This window comes from Misgurnus anguillicaudatus, chromosome 2 (genome assembly GCF_027580225.2).
Source record: "Misgurnus anguillicaudatus chromosome 2, ASM2758022v2, whole genome shotgun sequence".
NCBI classification, from domain to species: domain Eukaryota; kingdom Metazoa; phylum Chordata; class Actinopteri; order Cypriniformes; family Cobitidae; genus Misgurnus; species Misgurnus anguillicaudatus.
This window is the reverse complement of record NC_073338.2, coordinates 22,252,758-22,272,818: the sequence shown is the minus strand read 5'-3', so window position 1 is coordinate 22,272,818 and position 20,061 is coordinate 22,252,758. Positions and strand designations below refer to the sequence as shown.

At 37.7% G+C, this 20,061-nt stretch overlaps 2 protein-coding genes and 1 long non-coding RNA gene across 4 annotated transcripts; 2 read left to right on the top strand and 1 right to left on the bottom strand.

Moving 5' to 3' along the window:
• The first annotated feature begins 4,216 nt into the window (after positions 1-4,216).
• On the top strand, positions 4,217-7,788 carry LOC141369189 (MAM and LDL-receptor class A domain-containing protein 1-like). Of its 2 annotated transcripts, none has more exons than XM_073874741.1 (6): positions 4,217-4,421; positions 5,619-5,711; positions 5,843-5,971; positions 6,092-6,220; positions 6,303-6,402; positions 7,587-7,788. In XM_073874741.1, the coding sequence occupies exons 1-6, from the start codon at positions 4,418-4,420 to the stop codon at positions 7,771-7,773; spliced, it is 642 nt and encodes a 213-aa protein (XP_073730842.1). In that variant the 5' UTR covers positions 4,217-4,417; the 3' UTR covers positions 7,774-7,788. The 2 variants fall into 2 exon arrangements, with proteins under 2 accessions (XP_073730842.1, XP_073730840.1); XM_073874739.1 differs by having other exon boundaries at positions 5,840-5,971.
• A 97-nt stretch (positions 7,789-7,885) lies between these two features.
• On the top strand, positions 7,886-19,443 carry LOC141369185 (apical endosomal glycoprotein-like). The gene is made up of 7 exons (XM_073874734.1): positions 7,886-8,147; positions 10,160-10,282; positions 17,376-17,503; positions 17,578-17,812; positions 18,354-18,622; positions 19,076-19,166; positions 19,265-19,443. The coding sequence occupies exons 1-7, from the start codon at positions 7,952-7,954 to the stop codon at positions 19,426-19,428; spliced, it is 1,206 nt and encodes a 401-aa protein (XP_073730835.1). The 5' UTR covers positions 7,886-7,951; the 3' UTR covers positions 19,429-19,443.
• On the bottom strand, positions 11,758-13,825 carry LOC141366099 (uncharacterized). Its single transcript, XR_012371103.1, has 3 exons — positions 13,561-13,825; positions 13,416-13,492; positions 11,758-13,341 (listed from the first exon to the last, which is right to left on the bottom strand). It is a non-coding gene; the product is annotated as an uncharacterized lncRNA (long non-coding RNA).
• Positions 19,444-20,061: the final 618 nt, after the last annotated feature.

Genomic DNA, 20,061 nt, shown 5'->3' with positions numbered 1-20,061 from the left:
TCTCACTCTCTGTCTTGTAACTCCTCGTCAGGGCCGCCTTAACCTAATGTGAGGCCCCGGGGCTAAGAGGTTTTGTAGGCCCCCCTTCCCCTCGATTTATAGTCTCTTTTTTAAGTGTAATATCTAGGTAATCTACATCACAAAATGCATTAGTTTCTTTCGAGACATACAACAGTGAGTTTTCCCTCTTTGAGCCAGAAAACACCATAATATTGTTATTAACATATCACTGAGCCCACTTGAGCATAAACACAAGACACTTTATTTAACAACCACACACAGCAACTTGTGGTGATAATAAAACCAAAATGTGTGAAAGTTTATATGTTTATAAGCTTTATGTTTATATAGTTTTTGGAATATAATTTGCAGAAAATTGCCACTCACTACCTAAATGCTCACCACAGTTTTAAAAATATAATAAGTTAAAGTTAGTTTTAAAGTGAAAATGCATTAATGATAACAAAAGATAAGTCTTTATAGACAGAATCTTGTTTTTTTAATCAATTTATTTTGTAGGCTACTGAATTTATTTATGCATACATAAGCATGTAAAACGTCCAAGTATGAATATGCACAAGACAGACAGGGAACATACCTGTATATAACATCTTTAGATAGTGAGATTATAATGGTGCTATCAGGGGATGATCATTTGAGATGGTTTTGTCGCTCTTTACTTTAGACTTGCACCTTTACCGCTGCGTCTCTTTCTCGTCTTTCTACCAACAGATGTGTGTACTGTGAGCTAACGTCGCGTCAAACTACATCGCCCCAGCTGCGCACGCGTCACTGATATAAACGCGAGAAACTTAAACTTTATAACAACTAACAGCATTATGTGCCGGAACTCCTTTCTTAATTTAGCGGCACAGTTTCTTGTGCACGTTTGGAGAGACTTCTGCATGCCAGAGACTCAGCTGAATGAGCACAGAGAGCGAACAAGCGAGCGTGCGCACGAAAGAGAGAGAGACCTGCACCTCACTAGTGCTTATTATGAAATTTCAGAAATTACTCTTTCATTTGTTGGTGGATTATTTCCCGTTTCTCTGTCACACTCAGTCTAACGTGCAGGAATGTCAAGTTGACAACGCGCACTTAATAACATTACGCGGAATAAAAAATATGTTACGTCTGACATTTTAATTCACGTTAAGTTACAACGGACCAATCAGCAGTCATGTAACGTGCAATTAGAGTGATTGACAGAAAACCCAACAAGTTACAAAACAATATGACATTTTCAGCTCGTCATGAACGCAAACTTGGGAGGCCCTTGAACTTGGGAGGCCCCTGGGCTTCAGCCCAGGTAAGCCCGTGCATTAAGGGGCCTTGCTCCTCGTATTCATTTGAAACTTGAGAGAAACATTAAACAACATATTTATGATATGATAGTGAATAGGCGTTGTTCTCTCACTCTGTCTCGTGCAGTGCATTAATCCTTGTGTTCATTCATATAAACTTCAGAGAAACATACTAAACAACATACTTGAAAGCGAACCGTCGTGTTGCTCTCTCTCTCTCTCTCTCGTTCGTTTGTTCGCTCACTCTCTCTCTCTCTCTTGCACTAAGATAACGTTAATCCTTTAAAACGTTAATTCAATCTTTAGAAAGATTATTAAAACTACAAGTTATAAGATTGTAGGCTCCTGTTTGTGTTTGAGGGAATACAAATGCGTCATGCTGTCAGTCATACTTTCTCTCTGTCGCTCGCACTCGAGGCAGCGTCATGGTTGGATAGCGTAGATGAAGGGGCGGTATCTTTATAATAAGATCCCTTACCTACGTCATGAGGGGAGCGAAATCTGAATGACCTATATATTCACATGCTTGCAGAGAGAGCCTTACCAAAACAAAGTTACAGGGTTGCTATTTTTCATGTTTTCTGGGTTGGTAGAAGCACTGGGGACCCGATTATAGCACTTAAACATGGAAAAAGTCGGATTTTCATGGAATGTCCCCTTTAAAAAAATTTTAAATACCAATGAAAGTGACTAAGATGACATTTATGAAAACAAACATATCATGTCTGACTAATGACCGTTTCATTGCCATTAAAGTGAAATTACCAAACCTAAGCCCATACCTGTCAAGTATCCCGTTTTGGCCGGGAAAGTCCCGTATTTTACCCTTCTTTCCCGCCGTCCTCCCGTATTAGTATTTTCCCGTAAATCTCCCGTATTTAACCTGCGTTATTACAAAAATAATAATGCCCGGGCGGAGTAATAAAAAAACATTCCCAATCCCAGATCGCTAAAGGTCCACTGATTCCGCTAATCCACTTCGTGTTTTCCCACCCGCTCCGCAGCATCTCTGTGTGCACTCTCTGCCTGAGAGCGAAGACGACAGTTTCTGTCTGAAGTTTGTTGCAGTACAGGTAGATTTATTACATTATATCAGTTGTTAAACCGCAGAATTACTAATTTGGAAGTTTGTTTATGTATTTCTTCGGTTAATGATTTGCTTTCGGTGTTCTAAAAGTGCTTACAAGTTAGCAAGCAAACAGCAACAAAATATCCACATTATCGTTACAATGCTTGTCTAATGAATTAAATGTTCCCGGTCAGATCTAAGTTAACATAAACACTAAATTTGCTGTTGTTGGCACACTTTGTAGACAAAAAAACCAAAACACCAATGCCTTCACAAAATAAAGACAGAGAACGGAAAGGGAGGCTGGTAAAGGCAGTTCAACATTGCAAACATTGATTCAAAGCTCCATCAAGCCAGCAGGTAAATCATATTGAATATCTATGTCACACTTAAATTCTTGTTATTATATTTTCCCATTATAATCACTTGTCTAAGTTGATGCTAGTAATATAGTAACACATCATTTATTGTAGTGCCCTTTTTGGTTTGGGCCACTGCCCCATCTATCATTTTCATTTTCTAAATGACTGTTCTCATTACAAAGAAAAGTGAATTGTTTATAAATAATTTTGGCATTAAGGTATAATGCAAAAGAAGTTAAAATAAGGCTTTTCAAACTAAGGCCATTGGGTTTTGTACAGATGCAAATTTGTGTGTATAGTATGTAGGCTACAGTATGAGTGTGACTTATGAAATGTAGTTTTCACAGAGCTGTGTGTTTCACTAGTTTCTTGCTAATGAATTAGTTTATTTAGTTAATTTTAACACAATTATCAGCTAAAGGTTTAAAAAATATTATCCGGCCCTCACCAGTCTTAAAATGTAAGGAATACTGGAGCTTGTTTGGGTTGGTGGTGGGACTGTTCGCGGTGGGCGCCGGAAAATTTCCCTTATTTTCAAATCCAAAACTTGACAGGTATGCCTAAGCCATATATGTCATAGTTTGGGGGAGAGTCCTCGAGGGAGCTTCGCCGCAAACGTGGAGTGGCTGCTTGTGTCGTGTGGATCTCCACTGACTGTGGTTGACGACGCAAGTCCCACTCCCACACCCGAGACCAGCCAGTCATCCCCCATTGTCATAGTTTGGTTTTTAGTTTCACCCTCATCATCACATGTTCATTTTATTAATTATTGTCTTCACCTGTCCCTTGTTAGTCATCCTCGTGTATTTAAACTGTGTTCTTTCTATAGCCGTTTCTCAATATGCGTTCTTGTCTGTACTTGCGTTCTTGTGGACTTGTGAAACGTCATCAGTCGCGGCCCAAGTACTGTTCCAATTCAAAGTTCGCATCAAGCCCAAGTTCACATAAAATCCCCGGATGTGTTCTTGATCCGCCCATTTTATCGAGGATGCATCAGAGGAGACTTGTGTGGACTTATGACAGCGAAGTTTCCCAGAATGCATTTCGCGTCAGGAGTTTGTTTTTCCGAGTCTGAACTTGCAAGTTCGAACTACGAAGGACACAAGTCCGAGTTTGGCGTACTTGGTATTGAGAAACGGCTTTTGTCTCTGTCTGATCTCGTCTTGTGAATGTCATCGATGTTACTCTGCTCATCAGTTAAGTTTATTGTGTTATTCTAATAAAAAATACATATTGCTCTTCTCCTGTTTGTGTGTAACCATGACAGCATAAGAGTTTGATAAAAAATGCTCATAAAAACATGTCTGTGTACAGAGTGTGTTAGTTTAGATATTTCTAATTTGCACAAATGTTTTTAATCATTCAAACATGTAATCCTTTTATTTTAATCTTTTATGCAAAAACCACAACCACAGTCATTTGTTGTTCACTTTTATTTGAACTTGTGCTGCTGATGTAAGTGTAAGAAATTTCATAAGGTTGATGGAAGAAAGCAAGTTTCACTTCCCTTCTGGCTGACCTCACAAAATGATTCATTTCCCTTTTTTTTGCGTCCTGTAGTGATTCCAAGCAAATCTGTTGTGTACGTCTTTTATGCTGAGTTTGCAGGATAAGGATGGTCAGAGGTCTGGGAATAGCAGTCACTGGAAGACATGCATTGACTGGCATTAAAGCTCAGCGTTATGAGTAAGATGAATCCCACACATTTGCGCAATGTCATTTGACAAAATCTCATGATCACAGTCATGTCCCAATTTTGTAAACTGCATCCCCCATTCAATTATATTATAGGAGGTATAAAGACGTTGTGCATAAAGTTTAAGATTTGCATTATCTCTTGTAAATCTTTAGTACTGTATATGTTGCTCAATAACCTCAATCAGTCAAAGAATCATAAAGCAAAGCTCAACAAAGGTTAATGTAAATACAGTAGGTTCCTTTTTCTTCACATGTTTTGCCATTTACCTCTTTAAATGGAAATGTAAAAGATGTAGAAGATGAAGATAATACATTAATACATAAATCCATTTCTACACTGTAAAAAAAATCCGTAGAAATTGCAGCTGAGTTGCCGGTAATTTACCGTAGATTTAAATTTATGTTATTTACTGGCTACATTTTCTTCAAAGTTAAATGAACATTTAACATTTACAAGTCTTTGTCTTTACAGAGTAAAACTAAAAAACAGCATCAAGCAAAACATTCTGGGAAACAAAATCTGAAGCAAAAAACAGAAAAAGGTTGATGATGATTTCTGGTTCCCAGAATGCTTTGCATGAGGCTGTTATTGTATAGTTTTATTCTGTAAAGATAAAGACTTGTTAATATTTAAAATTTATTTAACTTTGAACAAACTCTTGCCAGTAAATAAAATAAATGTAAATCTACGGTAAATTACCGGCAACCCAGCTGCAATAACATTGAAATATTTACGGACTTTTTTTACAGTGTAGGAACCAGCGCCTGTTACTGAATACTCCTCCATATAAACACTATTGCCTAATGTAGGTGATACAGTACTTCCAGTAACCAGTACACTGGACTATATACTCATTGTAGTCTGCACTATACTGTTCTGATGGACTTTGCAAATAAAACTAACAAATCTAACATTTGCACACATTTAGAGGTATTTAGAGCTTGCTGTCAAACTATTGTTTGTCTTGTAACCAACAACTGCTGGAATACCACTGAGACTAAAGATAATTTTGTAATCTTGCTTCAGGAAGCAATTAAAACCATAAAATCAGGTGTCTGAAAAGTAACAGTGGAGGTTGTTGAGTACACAGTGAACTTTGACCCAGATCACTGATAAACATCCCTCATTCATTACAAATGATTGAGATAAAGACTGATCTCTTGTCACTGTGACATGTCCCATAGGTTTCATTCACAGAGAAGTTCGAGGAACAAAGCAGTTCAATGAAGAAACTCTGATCCTCTTCAGAATGAGAGGACTACTGTTACTGCTACTCTGTAAGGCCAAATGTCTTCTTGTTACATTTGCATTATAAAATATATGCTCTCTCAAAAATGTTGGTATTGGCTCTTTATACAGTTGCTAGCTTTGTTTTCTCACTGCTATGTATTTTGCATTTTGTAAGCAGTTTCAATGGGCTTGGCCACCTGTCCTGATGGACAGTTCAAGTGCATTCAGTCAGAGGAATGTGTTTCTATGGAGCAAGTCTGTGACTTTCTCATCAACTGTGAAGATGGATCAGATGAAGAGTTTTGTGGTAGTTACTTCATTACTGTCACAGTGCATGTTTAATTCAAATTCTCATCAGACTGATATTATGTTTTCCTTTATGTACTTTGTAATAACATCTAGTGGAAAATGTATTTTCTTCATATAGGCTCTTGTGACTTTGATGAACATACATGTGGATGGATTGACATCAGTACTGATAACTTTAAATGGAGACTAGAAATGGCAAACATCTCTGCTATTCCTGGAGTGGACCATACTACAGGATCACCTTGGGGTAGGCCTTTACAGCCAGAGTGAGCATTTGCTATCATGTATGTGGGAATTGTAAGATTATATTGTATATTTTATATATAAAGGTGGAGTTATGCATGTAGAAGGTGACAATCCAGGATTATCCTCAAAAGCAGTTTTGGAGCACACACTTCTCCGGTCCCCCCAACTCGGATGCAAGATAAGGTACAGAAGCATCTAATTTAATACCATTCTTTTGACACTTAAAGGAATAGTTTACCCAAAAATAAAAATCCTGTCATCATTAAGTCACCTTAATGTTGTTTAAACCTGTAATGCGTTTTTTATTCTGTCGAATACAAAATAGGATAATTTAATAAATAATGGTAACCACATAGTTGATGGTATTCATTGACTTCCACAGTAGAAAAAACAATTACTATGGAAGTCAATAGGTATAGTCAATTGTGTGCTTAACATAATTTATCAGAATATCTTCTTTTGTGTTCAACAGAATAAAGAAACTCACTGTAAAAAGATTCTGTAAATTACAGTATCCAGCTGCCAGTAACTTACTGTAAATTTAAATTTATGTTATTCACTGACAACAGTTTGTTCAAAGTTAAATGAACCTTAAACATTATCAAGTCTTTGTCTTTACAGAATAAAACTATAAAATAGCAACCTTATGCGAAGCATTCTGGGAACTAAAAATCCTCATCAACCTTTTTCTGTTTTTTCCTTCAGATTTTGTTTCCCAGAATGCTTTGCTTGAGGCTGTTATTTTAGTTTTATTCTATAAAGATAAAGACTTACTAATGTTTAATTTTCATTTAACTTTGAACAAACTGTTGCAGGTAATTAACTAAAATTTAAATCTGCAGTAAGTTACTGGCAACCAGCTGCCAGTAATACTGTAATTTCTATGGAATCTTTTTACAGGTTCAGAACAGCATGAGGGTGAGGAAATAATTTTTAGGTGAACTACCCCTTTAATTAAAGGATAATGTATAAGCAGCTGGTTATTATCGCAGAAATAAGCCCCGACAGTATGATCTGCTCCCGGGCAGGGGCTAATTTTGCAATAACAACCTGTACATTATGCCGTCTATTACACGGCTAAAAAAGGGTAAGGAACATTAAATACTGATTTATAAAATATTTTATTTGCTCATTGTTAACGAATACCTTCTGCAAAAAAAAAAAAAAAAAATTTACTTTCGTTTTAAGATAAGACAAGACATTCAAATGTCCCAAACACGCTATTTTCTTTAATCATTTGTAAATATAATGTCATATATGTTAATAAAATAGATATTTATATTTAATTTTTGTGTAATATTAAACTGTACCTCTCAAAATGATCTGCAGCATCTGCAGTGTTCTAGTTTTATGATTTTATTTTTTAGCTTCTGGTACCATCTCTACAACTCAAGTATTTCTTCCACTTTTGGACTGAGTTTGATCGCAAACACATCCACTGTAAAGCTGTGGTCGATTAAGAGGCACACTAACGGTTGGGAAAATGCTACTGTGTTAATTGGTAATCGTCTACAAGGAGTGAAGGTAATCCAATGGTCTACTAAATTACTTTAATTTGGATGTGAATTAGTTTGGGATTTTTGAACACTAACATTGGCAAAGTTTCACTGACTTTTGCATCTACTGCCCTTCGTAGCCCCATTATTCTTTGTATATTAACAAATTCTCATTCCACCTCAAAAAACAGATTGCATTTTATGTAGACCCTGCCTATATTGGAAATCAGGATATCATGCTGGATGACATCACACTGACAGACTGTGCAGAGGCAGATGTTCCTGCAGGTTCAGATGAGCTCAGCTGTGATTTTGAGAAAGACACCTGTGCATGGTACGATGACCTTTCAGCCAAACTCACATGGCAGAGGGCAGATGGTAAAAAGCCTTCAGCTGATCAGGGACCTGGACATGATCACACCACGGGATCTGGTAGACTGACGCAGCGCTTAGTCAAATAATGTTGAAACATTACAGAATGATTGAATATCTTTAAATCCATAGATTATGAATATAGCATTGCATGCTTTATCCTTCTCTGTTATATTATTAAACATTATATATGCACAGGTGTTGGTCATATATAATCAAGAAGTTGATTTATTTCACTAATTCCATTCAAAAAGTGAAACTTGTATATTATATTCATTCATTACACACAGACTGATATATTTCAAATGTTTCTTTCTTTTAATTTTGATAACTATAACTGACAACTAAGTAAAATCCCAAATTCAGTATCTCAGAAAATTCGAATATTACTTAAGACCAATACAAAGAAAGAATTTTTAGAAATCTTGGCCAACTGAAAAGTATGAACATGAAAAGTATGAGCATGTACAGCACTCAATACATAGTTGGGGCTCCTTTTGCCTGAATTACTGCAGCAATGTGCCGTGGCATAGATTCAATCGGTCTGTGGCACTGCTCAGGTGTTATGAGAGCCCAGGATGCTCTGATAGTGGCCTTCAACTCTTCTGCATTGTTGGGTCTGGCATATCGCATCTTCCTCTTTACAATACCCCATAGATTTTTTTATGGGGTTAAGGTCAGGCGAGTTTGCTGGCCAATTAAGAACAGAGATACCATGATCCTTAAACCAGGTACTGGTAGCTTTTGCACTGTGTTCAGGTTCTAAGTCCTGTTGGAAAATGAAATCTGCATCTTCATAAAGTTGGTCAGCAGCAGGAAGCATGAAGTGCTTCAAAAGTTCCTGGTTCATGAGTGCGTTGACCTTGGACCTCAGAAAACACAGTGGACCAACACCAGCAGATGACATGGCACCCCAAACCATGATTGACTGTGAAAACTTTACACTGGACCTCAAGCAATGTGGATTGTGTGCCTCTCTTCCTCCAGACTCTGAGACCCTGATTTCCAAAGGAAATGCAAAATGTACTTTCATCAGAGAACATAACTTTGGACCACTCAGCAGCAACCCAGAAGTGAGACGCTTCTGATGCTGTCTGTTGTTTAAGAGTGGCTTGACACAAGGAATGCGACAGCTGAAATCCATGTCTTGCATATGTCTGTGTCTAGTGGTTCTTGGAGCACTGACTCCAGCTGCAGTCCACTCTTTCTGAATCTCCCCCCATTTTTTTAAATGTTTTTTTTCACAATCCTCTCCAGTGTGTGGTTATCCCTATTGATTGTACACCTTTTCTACCACATCTTTTCCTTCCCTTCGCCTCTCTATTAATGTGCTTGGAGACAGAGCTCTGTAAACAGCCAGCCTCTTTTGCAATGACCTTTTGTATCTTGCCCTCCTTGTGGAAGGTGTCAATGGTCGTCTTTTGGACAACTGTCAAGTCAGCAATGTTCCCCATGATTGTGTAGTACACAGAACTAGACTGAGAGGCCATTTGAATGCCTTTGCAGGTGTTTTGAGTTAATTAGCTGATTACAGTGTGTCCCCAGGTGTCTTCAATATTGAACCTTTCCACAATATTGAAATTTTCTGATATACTGGATTTGGGATTTTCCTTAGTTGTCAGTTATAGTTATCAAAATGAAAAGAAATAAACACTTTTTGATTGGAATTAGTGAAATAAATAAACTTTTTGATGATATTCAAATTATGTGACCATTACCTGTGTGTGTGTGTGTGTGTGTGTGTGTGTGTGTGTGTGTGTGTGTGTATGAAAATTGTGTGTGTGTGTGTGTGTGTGTGTGTGTGTGTGTGTGTGTGTGTGTGTGTGTGTGTGTGTGTGTGTGTGTGTGTGTGTGTGTGTGTGTGTGTGTATATATATGTATATATATATGTATATATATATGTATATTAAATATGGGTCTCATTCTATAAGCATATGTACATACATATAATAATGTGCAAATGTAAATTTTCACAAACAAATTATGATTCAAAATATTTCACACTAAAATATCTTCTAAATGTACACAAAATAACAACTTAATACTTTTAATAATAATTTTGTCTCTGACAGGCTATTATATGTTTATAACACCAACATGGAACTCTAAACCACCTGAGACGGCCAGACTGGTCAGCTTTCCACAGAAGTCCAAGTGTGTCAGCTTCTGGTATCTAATGTATGGTGCAAACATTGGTAAGCATGGAACATAAGAGACTTAAAGCAGTTTGTAGCATGTAATAGTAATAGTTTTGTATGATGCAATTAGTAGAGAGTAAACTAGATCTTCTGCTATGTTCTGCTCTCCATGAAATGTGGCCTTGGCACATAAGACTAGCCAGAGTGTCATAAAATTATTTTATTGAAATAAATAAATAAATAAATATAAATGCAATAAAAAGTTAAATAAAGAAACTTTCCATTGATGTATGCTTTGTTAGGACAATATTTGGCCAAATACAACTATTTGAAAATCTGGGATCTATGAGTGCAAAAAATCTAAATACTGAAAAAAATTACCTTTAGAATTGAGTTCTTTGCAACACATATTAACAATGATAAATAAATCTTTGACACATTTATGGTAGGAGATGTACAATAATCTTCATGGAACATGATCTTTACTTAATATCCTAAAAATGTATAATTTTAACACAATTTTTGGCTAATGCTATAAATATACCCATGCTACTTACTGGTTTTGTGGTCCAGGGCCACAATGGTTGGCATTTGTTAGTTTGGATGGATTTTGATCAGTTTTCGGTATTTTCTTCATTCTTGTCTGCACAACCTATAGGCAGGCGATTCATTATTTTGAACAAGCTACCATTTTGTTGCTCTTCTGTGTTGTGGTAACATTAATTAAAGATTTAAATGCTCAAAATAGTTTGAAATAGGCTGGACACAGGGCCGCATTAATGCACAGGCTTCCCGGGCTGGGGGCAGTGATGCCAGAAAAAAAATACCAGCTGCATTTTTTAATAAGTTGATAGTCCCTTTAAAATAACGCGTTATTGCTTTGCTTTGAATGTCTGTGCATGAATGCAATTCCTGCGCAAGAAAATCTCTAAATTACTGAACACTGCAATCATTAGTGAGCTTTATTTTAAATATCTGTCTGAAATCCAATAAAAACTATTCATTATTGCTTAACATTTCTGAAGGCAGCACACAAAAAACAACTTTCTGATAAAGTGACCACAAGTGCCTTTCAAGTGACGAATGAAGACAAAACTGACGATGCATTTTTATCTTTTATTTTAGGTTAAAATGAAAGGCAATGCATATAAACATTTGTTAAATGATTTGTAACATTTTAAAGCCACGACGTACAGAACATCACACGAAAAACATTTTGATAGCTACACTCTAAAAACAAACGGTGCTATATAGCACCAAAAGTGGTTCTTTGCTCGTAATCATAGAAGAACCATTTTTAGTGCCATATAGCACCGGTGAAGCACCAGTGTAGAACCATATAGTGCTATGTAGAACCAAATGTGGTGCTATAGTGATGCTATATGGCCCACATATGGTTCTACACAGGTGCTTCACCGGTGCTTCACCGGTGCTATATGGCACCAAAAACGGTTCTTCTATGGTTACAATTCAAATCAACAGTTTTTGTGCTATATAGCACCGTTGTGTTTTTTTAGAAACCTAAATGTAGCGGAGCGGTGCGCTTCTCAACACAATGTAAACACTCCACTGCGGCCGGCCTAAACCCAAAAAGGGTAATAGAGCGGTCGAGTGGGCAGCGAACACGTCTATCAAAAAGGTTAAGGATGTAAATAACCAGACCCGGAAGGGCCAAATTACGACTACGCCACCCCTGACTGTCAGGGGAACAATCCAAAGGACACAGGTTCGTTACCGGGAGGGGAGCAAGGAACGAAGGCATCAGAATAATAGGAAAATATATACTTTTATTTATATTTAAAATAAACCTTAAGCACAACACATAATAAAAGGTCACTCTTAAAGTAACACACAACATTAAACACACTCACTGGAGATGGATCACTGCTTAAATAGAACGGGAGATAACCCCTCGCTGCACACACATATACTTTGTAATCCCAAATTTATGCACACGGCACACAGGTGAAAATCATCAGGTAAGCACAGCACACAGTGTCAGAAACCCACACAAAGAAAAGAATAAGAAGATACCTCCCTCCAAAAGGATGATGACCCACCCCACACAAATAACCCAAAACAAAAATACAATAACACAGAAAACACTCAACCTCTAACGAAAATTACAATCTGAATTGACAAACATCAAATAAATGAAAACGAAAACAACAAAATAACACTTTAAGCAAAAGAACTCAAAAGAAGTCCCGTTACCACAGGGATGAACCCAAATGCTCAAATCGGAAGTACATGTATTTGTGTTCTCGTAAAGAGACAAAACACTCACTACTGCTCATGGACACAATACCCCATTAATAAAGGTCTTACGAGGCCAACACCCTGCCTCCGTACACTCGCAGCAGTGTTAATTGGTAGCAAAAATAACTACGCAGAAATGTGTTTACATAGTTGGTCAGCCCACCATCATATACAGATGTACACTGGTGGTTCACAATAGACGAGAACTATACGAGATACGGTTCAGATCGTAAGTACACTCAGAATGAGGCACACATTTGGAGTAAAGGTGGCTATACAAAAGTACGGTTCAAACAGTAGGTAGGATGACCTAATAGGCTACTGATCGCATAACACTCACCAGTAGTAAGGGAATAAAATCAAAAGGTAAAAAACAAATCAAAAACAGACATAAAACAAACACAAAATTACATAACACACCTAAAACACAACATCACAAGACTCAGTGTAAAACAAAATCAGGAAGACTTCAAGTAAACAGCATTACCCTGGCCGATATAAACACCGGCAAATAACATGACGCCCAATACCTCTAGCCGAAGTCACAGTGGTCCAAAGGGCTTTCTCCTAAGGCGGGTAACAGTAACTTTGTCCGTGAAGGAACAACGCGTAAAGTCTTCATTAATAAAAGCAAACACTGACAGGAGTTGTACACAGCAGCTAACCTGCCGTAGGCAAAGCGGCAATTAAATTGCCCTTGGCAATACGGTAAACAGCTTGCCGTCGACGACCGAACTAGCAAGTGGTGGTGAGCAAAACTCGTAAAATTTCCCCACAGGCAAAACAGCAGCGCCGTCACACACTCGGGCCAAATACCCTCTCTGTTCCTGGACGGTAATCAGAAAGGCCAGATCAACCTGTCGAGCACATAGCAGCGTATTAATAAAATAAATAAGAAACTGGCGCTTGACGCAACCAAAACAATACGTACCGAAAACTTGCGGGAATGACCCCTAACAAGGATGTCCTCGCAGTGGCTCGTTCAGTTCAAACGAACGCCAAACCACACTGAAATGGTGCAGCACGTGAATTTTAGTACACCAGCTCATATAAAATAACAAATGAAACTCACATACCTGAGGTAGCCAACAGCCCACGCCAACAACCAGTTAGCCAAATGGTCCTATTGTCGAACAGAGTAACATGAGCAAGCGCATCCATAAAGTTACCAAAAAGATCAACACACCATGCGAACGCACATACCTTGGCAGAAACAATGGATCGGGTCCCACGAGAGGGCGGAGTCAAAGGTGACGCATCACCAGGTAGCCCCAAAGCTTGCCTTTTATATAATTCCCATCACATCACGTGACCTAAACCAATGCCCTTCCTGGCTCTGCTACATATAAAAAACAAATGTGATCCTGCCATGGAAGCCCCGGCTAAGTTAAGTAATATTTAATTTTGAGTGAATCAAAGTTGTTGACAAATGACATATAACTTGTACTTGTTACTATTGACAAAAAACTAAGCTTTATATACAATTCCTTAAATGTTAATTAATAACAAGAAAAATACTGAAATGAAAGGGATAGTTCACCCAAAAATGAAATTTTTTTCATAATTTACTTACTCTCATGTTGTTACAAACCTACATTTCTTTGTTCTGATGAATACAAAGGAAGATATTTTGAGAAATGTTTGTAACAAACCCCATTTACTTCCATAGTAGAGAGAAGGATACTATGAAAGTAAATGGGGTCCATGAACGGTTTGGTTATAAACATTTCTTAAAATATCTTCCTTTTTGTTTATCAGAACAAAGAAATTTATGCGGGTTTGTAAAAACATGAGAGTGAGTAAATGATGACAGAATTTTCATTTTTGGGTGAACTGTCCCTTTCAGGATTTTACAGACTACGTTTTAATATTTTGAACAGAAATACCTGCTTGATTACTTTGTCTTTTATCATCTCTGTATTCACATGTACAGAAACACATGATTCTTATATCATTTGTTTCAGGGATCTCTTTTCTATAATTTAAAAGTAAACACCGAGCATAATATTAAATCATAAAAGAGAAAAATCGTGTCAGGCTTAATTAAATGCAGATATTTTTTGTGTCATAACCTAAATTTCAGGAACAGCTTACCTGTTTTGTAACTCAACCTTTGACAAGATAACAACCCTATATTAAATACATTTCAAAACTTAAACTTGTTGAAAAAAACTTTTTTTTTTGTTTAGTTTGATGAACACCTAAATATGATCTTAAGTATGACATGCAAAGCACCTAGCGCATTTGGTTAAATTGCATGTGCCAGCGCACGCAACAGCGCAACATTGATACAATGAAAAGCAATCAAAAATTTACTGACTTAAATTAGATCATAATTTACCATTAAAATAAAAAAAAATTAAGTCAGAATCAAGTAAGATTAGTAAACTATAAATTAAATAAAAACAAAGAAATTATTAAAATATAGCCAGAATTGCCAACTTTGTCTTTTTATCTGCAAAAACAACAAGACCATTGCTTCACAATGGTTTATTAAACTGGAAACAGCATCCCATATGGACGTGTGGCCCTGTCACGGGGATGTAAGAAGTTACTTTTCACATATTATTTGCATAGCATTATCATAATAGGCTGTATATTATGTATTGGGAGAAAGCTGTTATATGTGGAATCAAATAATGTCACCCTTATACAGCCATCATTGAATAATCCTTATAAGATTTTGACCACTTATGGTTTCAATATTTTGTTATTGCATTTAGTCCAGCAAAATAAAAGCCTGACAACTTGCACTTTGTAATTATTATGATTGTGTGAATGTAGGCTGTAAATCTTGTGAATGAAGAGCCCCATAAGAGGTAAAGCCCATGGGCCCCTTGCAGTGTTAATGCGGTCCTGTCTGGACAGATGCATTTTTGAAATTCAGAATAGATATGTGTAAGGTCCCTTTTCCGGGTCCGCCCACAGGTCCAACGACGGTAGCCAATGGCGCGGCAGAAGTATATTTGCGCGTTGCTGTCTTTCCTTTTCGCAACATAACAGAATTGGTTTAAAGATATTTGTTTACAAACAAATATAAATTAATATACATTACCTCGTTAATTCATCTGAATCCATAATGAAACATTTACGAATTTGGTGGTAATTGTTAAACTTAGATAAAATGATGGAATTTGGATAAACGTTTGATCATTCTATTCACTCATGTTTACATTGAACTCATTCATTCGATTATCAATGTCATATCAGTCCACACCGGCCGTTGTGTGGGTACTGAACGCAAACTCGACCATACAACTAATCAAGAGTTAAGAAGTTCGTCAGACCTTATAATTAATGGCAGTCAATACGTCGATGCTTAACCCTGTAGTTAAAATTAAGTGGTTCGTCAAACCAAAATAATATAACGAAAAGGCAGACGATACGCCAGACTTATCCTATTAAGAGTAAGTGGTTCGTCAGACCAAAATAGTAAAAGGCAGACGATACGCCAAACTTACCCTATTAAGAGTAAGTGGTTCGTCAGACCAAAATAATAAAAGGCAGACGATACGCCAAACTTACCCTATTAAAAGTAAGTGGTTCGTCAGACCAAAATAATAAAAGGCAGACGATACGCCGAACTTACCCTATTAAGAGTAAGTGGTTCGTCAGACCAAAATAGTAAAAGGCAGACGATACGCCAAACTTACCCTATTAAGAGTAAGTGGTTCGTCAGACCAAAATAGTAAAAGGCAGACGATACGCCAAACTTAACCCTATTAAGAGTAAGTGGTTCGTCAGACCAAAATAGTAAAAGGCAGACGATACGCCAAACTTAACCTTATTAAAAGTAAGTGGTTCGTCAGACCAAAATAGTAAAAGGCAGACGATACGCCAAACTTAACCCTATTAAGAGTAAGTGGTTCGTCAGACCAAAGTAGTAAAAGGCAGACGATACGCCAAACTTAACCTTATTAAAAGTAAGTGGTTCGTCAGACCAAATAACCAAAACACAAAATGGCAGACAATACGCCTACTTAATCTTGGCCGTAGATTTGCGGTAACAAAGGATACATCAATTTACTTGTAGTCAATAATTCAGAGTAAGGCAGAATGAATGCAAAACGTAACAATTTATTAACCAGGTAACAGTACAATAATTCAAAAGCCAATTCAACCAATATAGTATATTAATCAATCATAAGAAATATCAATAGTATGAAATAGTTCAAAACGATGTAATACATTGACCAATCATATAAAACCCCTAATGGTACGAAAATGAGAATGTGTGAAATGTAACCTGGAGATGAAAACTACACACAGCGTTTGTGTGGGAAATCTGTCTACAGACTCCCTGAAATGTTTGTCAGCTCTCCTTAAATACCCAGACGGAATAAACATTATGTATACATTATTTACAAATGGGAGTTTGCAGTGATTGGTTCTTACAGACCTGTGGGAGGCACCTCATCCTGGATACATTTGTAGTGGGTGTAAGCTATTAAACCTTTGTTTTATTGACATGGGAATGAAACCTGTGTACCAGTCGCGATGAAACCTTTTTAATGCAATCAAACATGAATAACAATGAAAGGAGGGGTAGAGGGATCAGACATCTGTCTGCAGATCTACCATTTGTATGGAGATGTGATGTTTGACAATACAAAGTTCTGATTCTCGGGAGAGGTGTTTTGGGGGTCTTGGTCTCCTGCCGTGAGTCCTGTAGGAAACTTGTTGTGTTGCAAAAGGTTCTCTTTTGATGTTCTGCTGTCTCGGGCACCTACAGGGCACACACACTGCACTCTCGGGCATCCATGCTGTTTTCTCAGGGAGGGCTGACCTTTTGGTCAGGATCAATCAAAATTCTTACATATGTGATCTTATTCCAAAAGTTAAAGGTCTGTGCTGAGACATTGAACAAACACAACTGCGATTGTCATTGTAGGCTCTCTCAGATTCATTACTAAGCAATCTGATGGAACGCAGTCTCTTATATGGATGAGAACTGGGACTCAAGGCAACAAATGGCGTTTTGTGGACCTTAGCTTTGCAGATATTAAAGAACCAATTCAGGTAGTGAATGGCATTTTAATAGCTAGATGAATTTGTGTACGCAAATGTATGTTCTTACGCATTGCATCTTATAGTTTATGTTTGAGGGGACCCTGGAAGGCACCGATGGCTACATTGCAATAGATGACGTGCAAGTGTCAAGCAGTGTAAATGGGTCCTGTCCAGCTGAACGGGAGTGCACTTTTCAGGGATCTCTCTGCGGCTTTCAGCCTGATCCCACAACAGATTTTACCTGGAGCAGAACCAAAGGAGAATTGGTCACTGACACCCCCAGCCCTTCAGTGGACCACACTCTGGGAACTGACAAAGGTCAGAATACTGCAACAGTGACCATCCTCTTTCTTTATTAATCTTCAAGGTAAATCACAGCATTGCAAACTTTAAAATTATGCAAAGAGTGTTAAAAGAGATAAATACAAAAGTGCAAGGTATGTAATATCTTTTATGAGCCTATTCATCCTTATCACATAATTACACAGAAACACTAGTACTATAGGACAATAGGGCGCTTTCTCGCACAGGGACCACAGGACTGGGCCTTATACAGGTATTAGGAAATTTAAGTCGCTTTTACAAACAAACTTTACAAAAAACAATACTGGTGTGCATCTTGTGCAACAAAAATATATGTTAAGATATGTGAGTATAAAGTAAGGCAGCTCATACGTTCTAGTCTGTGACTATGAAAAGCCCTGTCTGGGAAACCGCCCCAATATATTTTAATTTTAATGTGAACTTGGATTAGTGTGATTTCCAATATTTAATAAGAGTGGTTCGCTAACGTAAAAATACATGCCAAACACGATGGTGCAAGTAACAATCTGAAGGTTTATACTGAGTTTACCCATAGGCTTCTACATGAGTGCACAGCTGTGGCAGCACCCCAGTGACAGCAGAGGCAGCATGGTGACCAACATCCATCAGCCGACCCTTGGGCATGGGGAATGCTGGATGTTCTGGTACCACATGGATGGAAGAAACGTAGGTTCTCTAAACATCTACGTCCAGGATCTGAACAGTACCAGACCTCAGGTGCCTTTGTGGAGTATGAGTGGAGATCAGGGAGAACAGTGGAGACATGGCAGAGTATCTGTCATTAGCCCTCACAGCCCATACAAGGTGATAATTGCACAAAAAATGAATTTTATGTATCTGACAGTTACCATGCTCAAGCATATGCTTACATAGTCTTTGAGTTGTCTCTCAACATTTCTGTGTGAAAAGGGCTTTAGTAGGATTGCAAAGACAATCAAGCTTAAGCTGCAGGGTTCCCTGCCTCTCTATGCATGTGATTTTTAACATAACATTTATTATTTTAGTAATATTAGAAATCATACTAATAATACAAATTTAAGTTTACATTTATGCATTTGGCAGATGCATGCATTTATGCAAAGTGACTTATTAGTATGTATGTTCACTGGGAATTACATAATAACATTATGACCTTTGCATTGCTAATGCAGTGCTGTTCCAGTTGAGTTACAGGTACAACAGGGAACAGAGCCTATGGGTAATCCTCCAATAAAATGTGCTGTAACATAACAGTTTCTGATACTTCTTTTGAAACAGGTTATTTTTGAAGCAGTGGCTGGCAGTGAGGAGCGAAAAGATATTGCTATTGATGACCTAACGGTTCTCAATGACCCTTGTCCACCAGATGGTTAGTCCTTGGCCTTTATGCTGCTTACAGTAGATGTTTATACTGTACATGCAACTCTTATACCATCTGAATGAAACAGTACACATTATGCTTTGCAGGGTTTTGTGATTTTGAAATAGACATGTGTGGATGGGTGAATGCTTATGTCAATACCTCCAGTATTGAATGGAGCTGGACTTCTGGAATTAGTGCTGTTTCATTTGATCCTGAGGTGGACCACACCACAAACACTGCTATGGGTGAGTATATGTGCAGTACATAATGCTATGTTAAGGCAAGCAGGAAATATACATGTTGACTATAAAACTTTACAAACTGTACTCCAGACATAAACAGTAAGGGGTGTGCACACCAAAACATTTAAACGCGGCTGAAAACCCCCGGAGGAGCTGAATGACAGCTGTTTTTTCAGCCGAGCGCTTTGTTAGCTTTGATAATTGAACTGTGAGCCGGTTGGTTGTTGTGATATTTGTCCTTCCGCAAAACCCATACTAGACATGTTTTCACAAGACTTTTCTAAACAGAATCTAGTAGTCTAGAGTTTTTTCTTTAAAATTATGTGAAAATCATTCTGCCTACTCATTTGGACCCCTGGGGGTTAAATGCGGAGTTACTTGTTGGTTGGGTTAGTCTGCCGGCCAACTTCAAGTTGACTTGAGTTGATTTGAGAGCAGGTTGAGCGGTAAAAGAAGTTATTAGGCTGAGTCATTAACTCCACCCACTAACCACTGACCGATGAAGCCTTAAGGTTTGTTGGACTTCATGTGGCGCCGAAAGAATCCACAGTCGGATGACGTCAAAGTACTGCGAGAGCGATTCGCGAAATCATAGGGAGGAGTTTGCTTTTAAATCGTTCTCGCGGAACCTTTCACGCAGTGCATTCTGGTTAATTGAG

Excerpts from the sequence above, each read along its gene's own strand:
- LOC141369189 (XM_073874739.1), top strand. Across the intron at positions 5,712-5,839 it reads ACTACTGTTACTGCTACTCT|CAGTTTCAATGGGCTTGGCC; the intron begins GTAAGGCCAAAT and ends GCATTTTGTAAG. Across the intron at positions 6,221-6,302 it reads TACTACAGGATCACCTTGGG|GTGGAGTTATGCATGTAGAA; the intron begins GTAGGCCTTTAC and ends TTATATATAAAG.
- LOC141369185 (XM_073874734.1), top strand. The coding sequence starts at position 7,952 with ATGCTGGATGACATCACACTGACAGACTGTGCAGAGGCAGATGTTCCT. Across the intron at positions 17,813-18,353 it reads CACTCTGGGAACTGACAAAG|GCTTCTACATGAGTGCACAG; the intron begins GTCAGAATACTG and ends GTTTACCCATAG. Across the intron at positions 19,167-19,264 it reads TGACCCTTGTCCACCAGATG|GGTTTTGTGATTTTGAAATA; the intron begins GTTAGTCCTTGG and ends TATGCTTTGCAG.